At 40.5% G+C, this 15,852-nt stretch overlaps 1 protein-coding gene across 1 annotated transcript; it reads right to left on the bottom strand.

The window, feature by feature from the left end:
* Nucleotides 1-9,503: 9,503 nt before the first annotated feature.
* On the bottom strand, nt 9,504-10,336 carry LOC138898871 (uncharacterized). The gene is made up of 3 exons (XM_070184977.1): nt 10,151-10,336; nt 9,882-10,034; nt 9,504-9,794 (listed from the first exon to the last, which is right to left on the bottom strand). The coding sequence occupies exons 1-3, from the start codon at nt 10,334-10,336 to the stop codon at nt 9,504-9,506; spliced, it is 630 nt and encodes a 209-aa protein (XP_070041078.1).
* Between the last annotated feature and the right edge of the window lie 5,516 nt (nt 10,337-15,852).

Here is a 15,852-nt window from a genome sequence, read left to right as displayed (position 1 = left end):
GGGTATAGATTTAATAAATGATGCCTCAGAGAAAGTCAACTTAATTTAGGAGCGCTTTGCACTACTCAGAGTAGGCAAAATAGTTATACTGATAAGAAGGTTCATGATGTGGCATACATGGAAGGTGAGAATCGACTTCTAAAGGTATCACTCATGAAGGGTGTGATGAGGTTTGGAGAGAAATGCAAGTTGAGTCTGATGTTTATTGGCCCATTTGAGGAGTTGGAGAGAGTTGGTGAGGTGGCATATACACTTTCTTTGCCTCGTGGCCCAATGGGGGTATATCTGGTATTTTATATTTCTATACTTTGTAAGTATCATGAGGATAAGTCACAAGTTTTAGACTTCAGCACAGTGCATTTGGATGAAAACTTAGCCTACGAAGAAGAGCCGGTAGCCATTTTAGGCAGGCATGTCTAGAAGCTAAGGTAAAAGGAGAATGCTGCGGTGAAAGTACATTGGAAGGGTCAATCGAGCGAGGAGGCTACCTGGTAGAATGAGTCAAATATATTAAGCAAATATTTACACCTTTTTGATAGCGCAAGTACATTTTAAAACTTGTTCGAGGACAAAAGTTTATTTAAGAGATGGGGATTATAATGAATCAATTGGTTATTTTGAGTTCTAGAATCCTTTTCCCCTATTTCAAACTTTCCGTAGGTTCATTTGATAATTTATAGTGTGTAGACATGGGTGAATCGGGTCCTGAAGGATTCGGGAGCATTTGCAATACTTGAACTCCAATTAGGAGCCTAAAATGCACAGAGTTGACCAAAGTCAATATTTTGAGTAAATGAGTTTAGATTCATAGTTCGAAGATTTAAATAGGTTTGTATGATGAGACTTGTAGGTATATTCATATTAGGGCCTAAGGGGCTCGGGTGCAATTCGGCACTATTGCATGAAAGTTGGAAATTTAAGAGTTCATAAATTTGATTTGGACTTTGATTTGAGTTGTGGTATTTCTATATGGGTTTTAAGCCCTTGAATAAGTTCATATAGGGTAAGTGGACTAGTCGAAATAATTTGAAAAGGTCTCAAAGGGCTCGAATAAGTTTCGAATGAGTTTTTGGGTGTTCGGGGGAGTTTTGAGCCAAAACTGAAATAGATAGTAGCAGGCGCGCTGCACCTGCTATCACACCTAGTGCAGGCGCAATATTGGGTGCATGGCACTTAATATGGCACCAGACCATTTTTCAGTTTTGTATAAATAGCTATATTTCGGGATTTTGATTCATTCTCACACATTTTAAAGACTTGAGAGCTAGTATTTGAAGGGTTTTGAGCTAGATCTTCCTCAAATACATTGGGGTAAGTGATTCTAACTCATATTTATCATTATTATCATAAATGTATTATTAATTTCGTCTTAGAAATAAAGATTAAGATAAAATCAAGAGTATTTTTAGAGAAAATTTAGAATCACATGAATGATGATTTGAATGCCTATATATTCTTAGATTGAAAATATAAGCGTAGATTTGATCTCATGGGATTATGAATTGACAAGAATTGACTTTGATTTTAGAGTTTGACCAAAATAGCTTCGATTTGACTTTTAGTTGATTTTTATGATTTTGATTTTTAAAAAAAATAAATTATTATGGGATTGATTTCTATAAAACTATTTGATATCATTAAGTATTATTTAGCTAGATTGTAGATGCCTAGAGGCCATAGAGAAAGAAAATGGTGTTCTTGAAGCTTAAAGCTTGTTTTGGAGAAGGTAAGTTTCTTACCTAACCTCGGCTTGAGGAAAGATGTTTCTGAAATGGACTTGTATGCTAGATGATATATAGTTGGAGGTAACGTATATGTAAGGTGGCGAGCGTATGCAGACAAAGTTTATCCATGTTTGGGAGTAGTCTATTAGGCCTCATTATGTCTGGTATACCTACATACCTTTACTTGTTGTACGTTTTGTTTGTAGTATGACTGCTTGAGCATTTTATTTATGCTAGAATAATATTATAGACATCTTTCATATGCTAGTTTAACATTATGAATTTTATGTACTTGCTTTACAAGGTAAAACTGCATTGTCATATACAGGTTTCATATATATATATATATATATACCTTATTAGCATATATATCTTGTTCTCATTAATTGTTGAGACTATTGAGAGCTCTTGAGCTGTTTGAGAATGCCATTACATGTTCTTGTTGAGGTATCTGTTTGGGCATGATTATTTTATGTTTCTGTTGGGCGTGTGAGATCATATTCCTATTTGTACAAGAATTTGGATCCATCTCTCTAGAGTCACATGATCACCCATTCTATCTTGGACCGCATATGCACATATTGTTTATGATATTGATTGATTAGTTTGAGCATAAAGGTGGAAGCTTTATCTATTTTAAGTGATCTTTTGTACTACTTGATGCATTTTTATATGCTATCTTTTCCATGCATATCATGTATATATGCTAATTTAATGCGTTGTTGCATGCATTAGATTTGATTAATAGAGAAATGGTATGCTATGTTACATGCTCTATTTATGCAAATCTTATTATACTATTTTTTGTGTCTCTTCTCTATTATTGTTATGTGTAAAATAACATAGGTTAAGTGAAGTGAGTATCTTTTGTCAAAATCTCGCTACTACTTTATTGGAGTTAGACTTGATACTTGTTGAGTACATATTGACTTTTGTATTTATACTATGCTTCTTCATATTTTTTGTACAAACTGATTTGGGTACGAGTGGGACCTAAGAGAGAGATCCATAGCTGGTCATTCTTGGAGACTCGAGGTAGAGCTTTTGACCGTCAGCAGTACCTTAGAATCATTTTTCTCATTTACTACTCTTTCCTTATTCAAGATAGTAGTGTATTTATGAGACTCGTGTACTATGATACTCATAGAGCTCATAACGTAGTGGCACCAGTTTCTAGGGGTAATTATATTTATTTATGCACTTATTATATCAGTTTCAGATTCATGGTATGATATTAACTCTGTTTATGACTTATTTTAGTTTTAACGATGTTATATCTGAATTTTATTTCTATTGGTTCTCATAGCGGGTTGGGTTGTAATCACCATCTTGGTAAAATTTGGACTGTGACAACAGAGGCAGATTTACCAAGGCCCGTAGGGGTAGTAAGCTACCCGCAAGCTTTGGTCGAAACCTTAACTATAAATGTATACATATCTGCAAAATAGTATAAATATTTCAAGTGCAACCTAGAGTACCAAACGATGATAAGGTGCCAGTGGCAAACGACTAACAAATCTTCCTTGGTGGCGAGGGATCGATCTGCTGAGACAACACTTTTTTTAAACCCCTTTAGCTTGCTACATCATTGTACATATTGAATCATTAAATATTATACTAGTATATTATATATTTTGTTCTCCTTATTTTTTTTCTTTAAGTATTGTTGACTATATCTTTCTTTATTAGTAAATTTTGACTTTTTTGTCTCTTACTTAGTAGTATTTATTTTTTTCCACCCAAAATTTAAAAACATTTTCCTTTCCTTCTCAAAATCCCTGATCCAAACCCATCGGAATCCCAAATAAATAGTCAAAAACCCTAGCATTGTCCCAACTCCCATCCCTTCGCTAGCGCCACTGCCAATCTTCACTTCCCTGCTGCCGGCGTCGCTGCTTCGGTAGTCCATCTTGGCATCTCTGTTATCCTCCAACAGCCAATAGTAACTTATATTCCTGTAAAGCTCTCTCTTACTCTTAGTCTCTTTTGGTTAATTTCTCTTGGTTATTTCCTCCCAAGTCTTTGCAGAAATTTCTTCTGGATTGTCTTGCTTAATAAAGATAATTTGCTATTTTTAAAAGTTTTTTGTAGAGCCATAGAGGTCGATTGACTCTTGAAGGCCAGGAGATTTTAACAGGATGGTACCAAATACCATTTTGGCCGCAAGTCTTAAACTTTAATTTGACTTACTTTGTTGCCTATTGTGATTTGTGACTCACTCACTTATAAAGTTGTAACGACCCGATCGGTCATTTTGTATATTTGAGTTTTATTTTCCTTTTAAAGTTTTTCGTATGTGTATTTGTGGTTATGTAACTTTCGGGGATAGTTAGTTTGGTTCGGGGGAGATTTTGGATTGATTTGGAACGCTGGGTTCTTAGTTTAAAGGCTTAAGTTGGAAATATTGGCCGAAGTTTGACTTTTGTGAAAGAATGGTATTTTGATGGTTCACATAGGTTTGTATGGTAATTTTGGACTTAGGCATATGCTCGAAGTAGGTTTCGAAAGTTCCTAGGTTGAATTGGCTCGTTTTGCCGAAAATTAACAATTTGAATGTTTAGAAATTTCCTATGTTTGACCATGAGTTGACTTTGCGGCTAGCGGGTACGGCTTTTGATATCGGAACTTGGAATAGGTCTGTTTTATCATTTGTGACTTATGTACAAAGTTTGGTGTCATTCCGAGTTGGTTGGATAGGAATCATATGCTTGGTTGTGTTTTTAGAAGTTCTTGAGTTTTATGGCGATTTTTATGCATTTTGGTGTTCGGTTCATGATTTTATATATTATTTTAATAATCCAAGTGCACGAGCGATTTCGTACGATATTTCTAGACTTGTGTGGATGTTTGATGTGGAGCCCCGGGGGCTCATGAGAGTTTCGGACGCATTTCGGAGTATTTCGGGATACTTCAGAATGTATGGTTCATTGCTTGGGATTCAAGTCTTGCAAATTCAAGATCGTGTTCGCATTTATTCAATTATTTCAGTCTTATACGTAAAAAGGTTGAATAAAAAGGTTGAGGAGTCTGATTGCCAACAATCAATTATTGTGGATATTGACAATTGTGTGGGGAAAAAAGAGGAGCTCTAAACATTCGACCAAAATAATGTTGATGATGCCAAGGTTGACAAAGTGTGCAAAAGTGAGGATGTCAAAAGTAAAGCGATTTTAGAGTTGGAGCGTATTGGACCTCATTCTAACCACTTTTCAACATTGTATTTGGTTGTTGACACGAGAATTGATCCATCTGAGCTTATGGAGAAGCCTAGGGATGAGGGAAAAAGTGCATATATTCTGAGATTTTTTATGCCAAGAAGACAAAGCGATATTCCTTACTTAAAGGTCAAGAAATACAAAATGCGACATTATTTACTTGGTTCTTTTGTATTTGTTTCACCAACCCATAACTATAATCGCAAGCTTGAATCAAATTTGGGGATATAATTTATATCTTCAAAGTGGAGATAAAATGGTGAAGTAGTGTAAGTCGTGCCACGACTATAAATAAGGCGCTTGTTGGGAGGCAACCAAATTATATTGCTTCTTTTTATTTTTGTAGTGTTATTTTTATATTTTGTAGGAGTAGGGGAATGGAATCAAAGCCAGTTGGCATGTGCAAAAGTGAGCCAGGTGGTTCGAACTAAGCATGGGGTGCCCACTGTCACAAACCCAATTTTCCCTCCGCAGGATGTCTTGATGGCACCTAGTCTCTAATAGTAGGCAAGCCTAACATACATGCAGAAAATAACTGAGATAATGATAAAACTCTCAAATAACTTAACAACTATCATAAAAGAACTCTGCAACTTAATAGAAACAAACTCCCCAAAATCTGGTGAATATCACATCACAAGCTCTACAAGAGTATACTGAACATCCCTATACAACAGTATCTATAAAAAGGGAAAATAAAATAGAACTTGATAGAGGGTGACTCTGAGGCCTGCAGACGCCGACAGGAATATCTTGAAGTCTCCAAATCCGAACTTGACTCACTGGTGCCTGGGCTGGTAAGAGGTACCTGGATCTGCACAAAAAGATGTGCAGAAGCGTAGCATGAATACACCATAACGGTACCCAGTAAGTGCCAAGCCTAACCTCGGTAGAGTAGTGACGAGGTCAGGTCAAGGCCCTACTGGAATAAATAAGAAAACTAAATGGTATATAACATTATGATGATGATAAACAATGGAAATGAGACAGCGAAGAGATATACCAAGAATAGGTACACTGAACTAAGGCAAATAAGGTATCACAGAAGAAAACAAGGAATAATATGCCAAGGAAACAAAGCAACCAAAATACGAGTGATGTAATAGAAAAGTATCAACAAGAATCACTACCAAGATACCACCACGTAGTCTCATATCACAAACAAATCACAATATTTCCTTATATTACCATGGGAGCCTTGCATTTAGTTTTGAAAAATCATTTTTTTACGAAATAGCTTCCCGCGTTTTAGCCTACCTTATCACACCGCGTGGGTTGAAGTAGTTCCCCAACTAGAAACACGCATATCAAGCCCACCTTATCAAACCGTGCATTTTAACCCCAATCCTTATACCAGCGCATGCGTATCAATATCACAACGTATCACAAATCGCACCTCAAGTGCCCAATATCACAACTTGCCAAAGAAGTCAACAATAATAGTGATTCCACAATAAATAGCCCAAGGCTCAACAACAATATGTACAAGAGTCTCAACAATAGCAACCAAAAGTGAATAACTCAACAAGAATGGTATTTCAACAATTTACAAATTTGCCATAATGTGAATTACGGTCTTTATAACTCAATAACAAACCCCACAATAAGATATTCCGAGAAATAGCAACGTCAAGTAAGGGAATCAACTGTTAAATAATGAATATGGAATAGAGCGAACAATAACTTTAACTAAGCATGTAAAGACAATTAGCATGTAAGAGTTAAGACAAGTATTAACGATGAAAAGTAAAGCATGTGAAGATAGACTAATGAGGATGAATATAACATATTATGGTAACTCAATTAAAGGCATGAAGGGAATCTACATAGCTAAAATCAATCAATTACCACTCATCATCTTGCGTACACAGCTTTCACATATCACAATTAACACAAAATAACACCAATCATAAGGGGTAATTCCCCCCCTCAAAGTTAGGCAAGATACTTACCTCAAAATATGCTAACTCAATTCACTAGTAAGCCCTTCCCGTGATTATCCAACTCCAAAAAAAATGAATCTAGCCAAAACAACTTTATACCATAAATATAAACTATAGGAACCTATTCTGAACAATGAAGTTGCAATCTTTAAAGAGAAACAAAAAGTCAACTCCGGGCTCGCATCTCGGAACCCGACCAAACTTACAAAATCCGAACACATATTCGATAATGAGTCCAACAATATAAGAATTATTCAAAAATCGCCTTTCAAATCCCTGAAATTTAGTCTAAAAAGTTTCACAAATTTTCCTAAATTTTCCAACTCAAATCACCAATTAAATGACAAAAATAACGATAGATTCATGTAATATAGCCAAATCCGAGTTAGAATCACTTACCCCGATGATTTCCTTAAACATCCCTCCAAAATCTCCACAAACCGAGCTCTCTAGGTTCAAAGATGGAAAATGAAATAAACCTTCGACCTAAGACTTTTCTGCCCAGCGATTTTCACATCTGCGGGCATACAGTAGCACTTGTGATGCCGCACCTGCAGAAAATCCATCGCAGGTGCGGTTCCCACTAAGGTCAGGGATTTCCGATTCTGTGGACAAAAATCGTGCACCTGTGCTCACACACCTGCGGATTGAGTCCGCTATTGCGACCCCAGGCCTTCCAGGCCACATCCGCATCTGTGACCAATTTCCTCGCACTTGTGAACTCGCAAATGCGGAAAGCACCTCGAGTCTACAATCACTGCATGGCCTATAGCTCCTTGCTTCTGCAATCAACCTCATGCACCTGCGTGTCCGCACCTGCGGCCAAATCCTCTGCAGGTGCGATGACACTAGAACAATAGCGGGTCCATCAACCAAGGTCCAAAATAATCCGATTTCATCATGATTCACACCTGGGACCCCGAGACCCCGTCCAAATATACCAAAAAGTTCCAAAACACATAATGGGCCTACTCGAGGCTAAAAATCACATCAAACAGCATAGATTCTACAAATCGTAACACAATTCAAGCCTATTGAAACTATGAACATCCGACTTCCAAAACTAACGACCATTCATACCAAAACAATTCTGACTGACCTTAAATTTTGCACACATATCATAAATGACATGACGTGCCTATTCCAACTTCCGGAATCGAAGTCCGACCTCAATATCAATAAAGCCAACTCCCGGTCAAACTTCTCAACCTTCCAAACCTTCAACTTCCAAACTTTTTCCAATTCAAGCCAAAACAACCTACAGACCTCCAAATCAATATCCGAACATGCTCCTAAGTCTAAAATCACCATACGGAGAAAATGGAACCGACAAAACTCCATTCCGGAGTTGTCTACATAATAGTCAAACTATGGTCAACACCTTCAACTTAAACTTCCAACTTAGGGACTACGTGTCCCATTTCACTCTGAAACTCACCCGAAACCAAAACCAAACACCTTGGCAAGTCACATAATATATCATAGAGGAAGAAATAAATAGGGGAATAGGGCTACAATACTTAATACGACTGATCGGGTCGTTACATCCTCTCCCTTTTAAAATAAATATTCGTCATCGAATGAGTATTGAGACATACCTGAAGTGGTGAAAAGATGAGGATAATGGCTACGCATCTCATGCTCGGTCTCCCAAGTTGCCTCCTCGACTGGTTGACCCCTTTACTGAACCTTCACTGAAGCAATGATTTTTGACCTCGACTTTTGGACCTGCCTATCCAAGATGGCTACCGACTCCTCAACATAAGACAAATACATATCCAACTGGACTGAGCTGAAATCCAACGGGTTGAGTTGAGTACAACATTCCACCCTCAGACGGACAGACGGTCCGAGCGTACTATTTAGATATTAGAGGATATGATTTGTGCCTGTATTATGGAGTGTCGGGGTTCTTGGGATCAGTTCGTACCGCTTGCAGAGTTTGGCTACAACAATAGCGACCAATCAAGAATTTATACGGCTCCATATGAGGCCTTGTATGGGAGGCGGTGTCGGTCCCCAGTGGGTTAGTTTAAGCCGAGCGAGGCGAGGCTATTGGGTACTGACTTGGTTCAGGATGCTTTGGAAAAGGTTAAGTTAATTCAGGATCAACTTCATACAACCCAATCTAGACAGAACAGTTATATGGATCGGAATGTTCATGATGTTGTATTCATGGTTGAAGAGCGGGTCTTGCTCCGGGTTTCGCCCATGAACGGTGTTATGAGGTTCGGGAAGAAGAGCAAGTTGAGCCCTGTGTATATCATACCTTTTGAGATTCTTGAGAGGATTGATGAGGTGGCCTACAAGCTTGCATTGCAACCTAGTCTAGCTGCAGTTCATCCACTATTCCATGTTTCTATGCTCCGGAAGTATCACGGTGATCTGTCTCATCAGTCAGAGATGATGGATATCGGCAAGCCATGAAGTCGGACAATCTTGCGAATATAGATTGGGGCGCTGCTCTGAAGAATAAGTAGTCACCCCTGGAATTAAATGAGTCGACTTGGTCAACTTATCCACAATCACCCATACTGCATCAAACGTCTTCTGAGTCCATAGGAGCCCAACACAAAATCCATGGTAACTCGCTCCCATTTCCACTTAGGAATATCAAGCCTCTAAAGCAACCCATCTGATCTCTGGTGCTCGTACTTCACCTTCTGACAATTTAGGTACCGAGCTACACACTCCACTATGTCCTTCTTCATCCTCCTCCACCAATAAGGCTGCCTCAATTCCTGATACATCTTAGCGGTACCCGGATGAATGGAGTACCGCGAACTGTGGGCCTCCTGAAGAATCAACTCATGAAAACTATCCACATTGGGCACACATAGCCGGCCCTGCATCTGTAACACACCGTTATCCCTAATCGTAACCTCCTTGGCATCGCCGTGCTGAACTATGTCCTTGAGGACAAGCAAATAGGGGTCGTCATACTAACGCTCTCTGATGCGATCATATAGAGGAGACCGAGAAACCACGCAATCCAGAACTCGACTCTGCTCCGAAACATCCAATATGACAAACTGGTTAGCCAAGTCCTGAACATCCAATGCTAATGGCCTCTCCATTGCCGGTAGATATTCTAAACTATCCAAGCTCTCTGCCTTTTGACTCAAAGCATCGGCCACCACATTGGCCTTCCCCTGATGATATAAAATGGTGATATCATAGTCCTTAAGCAACTTTAACCATCTCCTCTTTCGCAAATTAAGATCCTTCTATTTGAACAGATGTTGTAGACTCCGGTATCGATATAGACCTCACAAAGGACACCGTACAAATTGTGCCGCCAAATCATGAAAGCATGAACAATAGCTTCTAATTCCAGGTCGTGGATAGCATTATTCTTCTCATACACCGTTAGTTGTCTAGACGCATAGGCAATCACCCTACCATCTTGCATCAGCACCGCACTAAGGCCAACATGTGACTCATCACAATACATCGTGTAAGACCCCGAACTCGTAGGCAACACCAACACTAGGGTTGTAGTCAAAGCAGTCTTGAGCTTTTGAAAGCTCTCCTCACACTCCTTGGTCCATCTGAACAGAGCACCCTTCTGGGTCAATCTAGTCATACGTACAACAATAGATGAGAAACCCTCTACGAAACGACGGTGATACCCTGCGAAACCAAGAAAACTCCAGATCTTAGTGGTTGAAGATGGTCTGGGCCAACTCTGCACTGCTTCAATCTTCTTCGGATCTACCTTGATCCGCTCACTCGACACCACATGACCCGAAAACACCACTGTATCAAGCCAGAATTCACACTTTGAAAATTTTGCATACAACTTCTTTTCTCTCAAGGTTTGGAGCACAATCCTCAAATGTTGCTCATGATCCTTCCAGCTCTAGGAGTGCACCAAGATGTCATCAATAAACACAATGAAGAATGAGTAAGATAGGTTTGGAATATACTGTTCATCAGGTGCATGAATGTTGTTGGGGCATTGGTCAGCTCGAATAACATCGCGAGGAACTCGTAGTGACCATACCGAGTCCTAAAAGTAGTCTTCGAAATATCCAGATCCAGAATCTTTATCTGGTGATAACCTGACCGCAAATCAATCTTTGAGAACACTCCGACACCCTGTAGCTGATCAAATAGGTCATCAATGCGTGGCAATGGATACTTGTTCTTCACTGTAATTTTGTTCAACTACTGATAATCAATACACATGCGCATATAACCATCCTTCTTCTTTTCAAACAAGACCGGAGCACCCCCCAAGGTGACACACTAGGCGGAATGAAACCCTTATCAAGCAACTCTTGCTATTGCTCCTTTAACTCCTTCAACTCTGATGGGGGCATACGGTATGGTGGAATAGAAATGGGCTGAGTGCCCGGCAACAAGTCGATACCAAAATCAATGTCTTTATCGGGCGGCATGCCCAGAAGATCCGCTGGAAATACATCTGGATAGTCCCTCACTATCAAAATTGAATCAATGGTAGGAGTATCAATATTTACATCTCTCACAAAGGCTAGATATGCCTCACACCCCTTCCCAACCATCCGTTGTGTCTTAAGGAAGGACACCATCATGCTAGGAACATAATCCAAAGTACCCCTCTACTCCAACCGCGGCAAACCTGGAATAGCCAACGTCACCGTCTTGGCATGACAATCAAGAATAGCATGGTAGGGCGACAATCAGTCTATACACAAAGTAACATCAAAATCTACCATACTGAGCAACAATAGATCAACTCTGGTCTCAAAACCACCAAGAAAAACTAAACACGACCGATACACATGGTCAACAACAATGGAATCTCCCACAGGCATGGACACATAGATAGGAGAACTCACAAAATTATGGGATATACCCAAATACGGAGCAAAGTAAGATGATATATATGAATAAGTGGAGCCCAGATAAAATAAAATTGATGCATCTCTATGATAAATCGAAACAATATTTATGATAACTGAGTCAGATGCAACCACCTCTCTCCTAATCGAAAGAGCATAACATCTGGCCTGGCCTCCCCTTTTAGGGCGACCCCTACCTGCCTGACCTCCACCCCTAACTGGCTGAGCAGGTGAAGTGGCAACTAGTGCGGTAACCACGGCCTGAGAAGTCTGGGGACCCTGTGGAATATGTGGAGCCTGAGTAGTCTGTGGAGGTGCACCCCTCCTGAGTCTGGGGCAGTCCCTCACCATATGACGAGTATCACCACACTCAAAATAAGATCTTAGATGATGTGGCTACTAAAACTGGGTCGGGCCTGGTCAGCTGGATTGACCGCTGAAAGCACCCCGTGCAGGAAGTGCACTAGACAGTGGTGGTGCATAATGGGCAACCTAAGGCATCGGAGTAGCCGAAATACCACTAGAAACTAGAATTGCTGAATGAACTGGATGGCTCACATGGCCTCTGCCATGACGGGCTTCAATTGGAGCACGGGAACCATTATATCCCCTAGAATCACGAGGCCTCTTGGCCTCTCTGTCCTCTCTATCCATGCCCTGCATACCCTCCAATCTCCGAGCGATCTCTACCACCTATTGGTATGGGGTATCAATCTCCAACTCTCAAGACATGCTAAATCTAATACCATAGTTGAGCCCCTCGATAAATCGACGGACTCGATCTCTGACTGTGGAAACTAAGGCAGGTGTATGTCTGGAAAACTCACTGAACCTGACAGCATACTCTTATATGGCCATATCACCCTGGCGCAACTGCTCAAACTCCGCATGCCATGCATCCCGAAGTCTCTGGGAACAAACTCTCTCAGGAACATCTCTGAAAACTGATCCCATATGAGTGAAGCTGCCTCGGCGGAGCTATCCTCCTCATAAGCTCGCCACTACTGGTATGCTGGTCCCGATAGCTAGAAGGTAGTAAAATCAACCCCGCTCATCTCCACTATACCCATGAAACGGAGAATATGGTGGCACTTCTCCAGAAAGCCATGTGCATCTTCTATAGCTAGGCTGCTGAAAGTAGGAGGATGGTACTTCTTGTACCTCTCGAGCCTGAGCTGCTCCTCCTCAGATGCTTCTTCCCTAACCTCGGGCTGAACTGGGACAACAAGCTGCACTAGTATGACCTCTGGGACCTAGTCAACATGGACTCACTGCTCTTGGGTACGGCTGCGGGAGTCTGTGCTTCTCCCACGGCCTGAGATGTGGCTGGTGCAAGTGGAATCAACCCCGCCTGAGCTAGAGTACCAAACATGCTCAAGAACTGGGCAAGAGTATCCTGAAGTGCAGGGGTAGCAACAGGCGCATCAGGTGCCTGCCCCCCAACAAGAGCTACTGGAGGCTCCTCTGTCGCAGCTCGGGCAGGTGCTCTAGATGCACCGCATGCCCCTCCATGGCCTCTGCCCCGACCCCGGACTCTCGCGTCTCTAGTAGGGAGCGCGGGTGTCTGATCATCAGATCCAGCGGTGCGTATCCTCACCATATATGAGAGAATAGAAAGATGAAGATTTAGAATTCGAAGTCAACAAATTCGCACGATAAAGAATCAAAGAAGTGAAGTTTACTCAAAGTTCCATAGCCTCTCGAAGATAAGTATAGACGTCTCCATACCGATTCGCGAGACTCTACTAAACCTTCTTATGACTCGTAATAACTATAAACCTAGAACTCTGATACCAACTTGTCACGGCCCCATTTTTTCCTCTGTAGGATGTCGTGATGGCACCTAGTCTCTAAGACTAGGTAAGACTAACATGCATGCAGAATATAACTGAGATAATGATAAAACTCTCAAATAACTCAACAACTATCATAAAAGAACTCTGCAACTTAACATAAACAAACTCCCCAAAATCCGGTGAATATCAAGTCACAAACTCTACAAGAGTATATTAAACATCCCTATAAAACAGTATCTATAAAAAGGGAAAATGAAATAAAACTAGATAGAGAGTGACTCTGAGGCCTGCGGGTGCCGACAGGTATACCTTGAAGTCTCCAAATACGAACTCGACTCACTGGTGCCTAGGTTGGTAAGAGGTACCTGGATCTACACAAAAAGATGTGCAAAAGCGTAGAATGAATACACCATAACGGTACCCAGAAAGTGTCAAGCCTAACCTCGGTAGAGTCGTGACGAGATCAGGTCAAAGTCGTACTAGAATAAATAAGAAATCCGAATGGTATATAACACTATGATGATGATGATGATAAACAATGGAAATAAGACAATGAAGAGATATATCAAGAATAGGTACACTGAACTAAGGAAAATAAGGTATCACGGAAGAAAACAAGGAATAATATGCCAAGGAAACAAAGCAACCAAAACATGAGTGATATAATAGAAACGTATACACAAGAATTACTACCGAGGTACCACCTCGTAGTCTCATATCACAAAACAAATCACAATATTTCCTTATATGACCACTGGAACCTTGCATTTAGGTTTGAAAAATTATTTTTTCCCGAAATAGCTTCCCGCGTTTTAGCCCACTTTATCACACTGTGTGGCTTCAAGTAGTTCCCTTACTAGCAACACGCATATCAAGCCCACCTTATCTCACTGCATGCCTGTCAACCCCAATCCTTATACCACTACATGCGTATCAATATCACAACGTATCACAAATCGCACCTCAAGCTCCCAATGTCACAACTTACCAAAGAACTCAACAATAATATTGTTTCCACAATAAATAGCCCAAGGCTCCTCCATAATATGCACAAGAGCCTTTACAATAGCAACCGAAAGTGAATAACTCAACGACAATGTTATTTCAACAATTTACAACTTTGCCTCAATGTGAATTACGACCTTTATAACTCAATACCAAACCCCACAATAAGATATTCCGAGAAATAGCAACTTCAAGTAAGGGACTCAACGGTTAAAAAATGGATATCGAATCTAAAGTTGCAATCTAAACTATAGGAACGGTTAAACAACTTCATACCATAAATATAAACTATAGGAAGCTATTCCAAACAATAAAGTTGCAATCTTTAAAGAGAAACAAAGAGTCAATTAATAAAGTCAACCCCGGGCTCGCATCTCGGTACCCGACCAAACTTACAAAATCCAAACACACATTCAATAACGAGTCCAACCATACAAGAATTACTCAAATCCGACTTCAAATCGCCTTTTAAATCCCCAAAATTTAGCATATGAAGTTTTATAATTTTTTCCCAAATTTTCCAACTCAGATCACTAATTAAATGACAAAAATAACGATGGATTCATGTAATATAGCCAAATCTGAGTTAGAATCACTTACCCCAATGATTTCCTTGAAAATCCCTCAAAATATCATCACAAACTGAGCTCTCTATGTCCAAATATGGAAAATGAAATAAACCCTCGACCTAAGCCTTTTCTGCCCAGCAATTTTCGTATCTGTAGGCATACAGTCGCACCTGTAGAAAATCCATCGCAGGTGCGGTTCCCATTAAGGTCAAGCATTTCCGCTTCTTCGGACAAAAATCGCGCGCCTACGCTCACGCACCTATGGAGTGAGTCCGCTAATGCTACCCCAAGCCTTCCTGCCACATCCGCATCGGCGACCAATTTCCCCGCACCTGCGAGCTCGCAGATGGGGAAACTACCTCACATCTGCGATCACTGCCTGGCCCATAGCTCCTCGCTTCTTCAATAAACCTCACGCACCTACGCGTCTGCACCTGCGGCCAAACCCTCCACAGGTGTGATGACACCAGAACAGCAACAGGTTCATCAAATCAACCAAGGTCCAAAATTATCCGATTTCATCCTGATTCACACCTGGGGGCCCCGGGACCCCATCCGAATACACCAACAAGTTCCAAAATGCATAATGGACCTACTCAAGGCCAAAAATCACATCAAACAGCATAGATTCTACAAATTGCAACTCAATTCAAGCCTATTGAAACTATGAACATCCGACTTCCAAAATTAACACCGATTCATACCAAAACAACTCCGAGTGACTTCAAATTTTGCACACAAGTCATAAATGACATGACGGACTTATTCCAA

Source organism: Nicotiana tomentosiformis, chromosome 9, assembly GCF_000390325.3.
Source record: "Nicotiana tomentosiformis chromosome 9, ASM39032v3, whole genome shotgun sequence".
NCBI lineage: Eukaryota > Viridiplantae > Streptophyta > Magnoliopsida > Solanales > Solanaceae > Nicotiana > Nicotiana tomentosiformis.
The sequence above is the reverse complement of the archived record's forward strand: the minus strand, read 5'-3'. Positions and strand labels throughout refer to the sequence as shown.

Bases quoted from the DNA above. Each gene is read 5' to 3' on its own strand.
- LOC138898871 (XM_070184977.1), bottom strand. From the start codon at position 10,336: ATGTATTGTGATGAGTCACATGTTGGCCTTAGTGCGGTGCTGATGCAA. The intron at 10,035-10,150 runs GTCTATATCGAT...TTATATCATCAG, and splicing joins TGTACGGTGTCCTTTGTGAG to GGGAAGGCCAATGTGGTGGC. The intron at 9,795-9,881 runs GTTCTGGATTGC...CTTGTCCTCAAG, and splicing joins ATGTTTCGGAGCAGAGTCGA to GACATAGTTCAGCACGGCGA.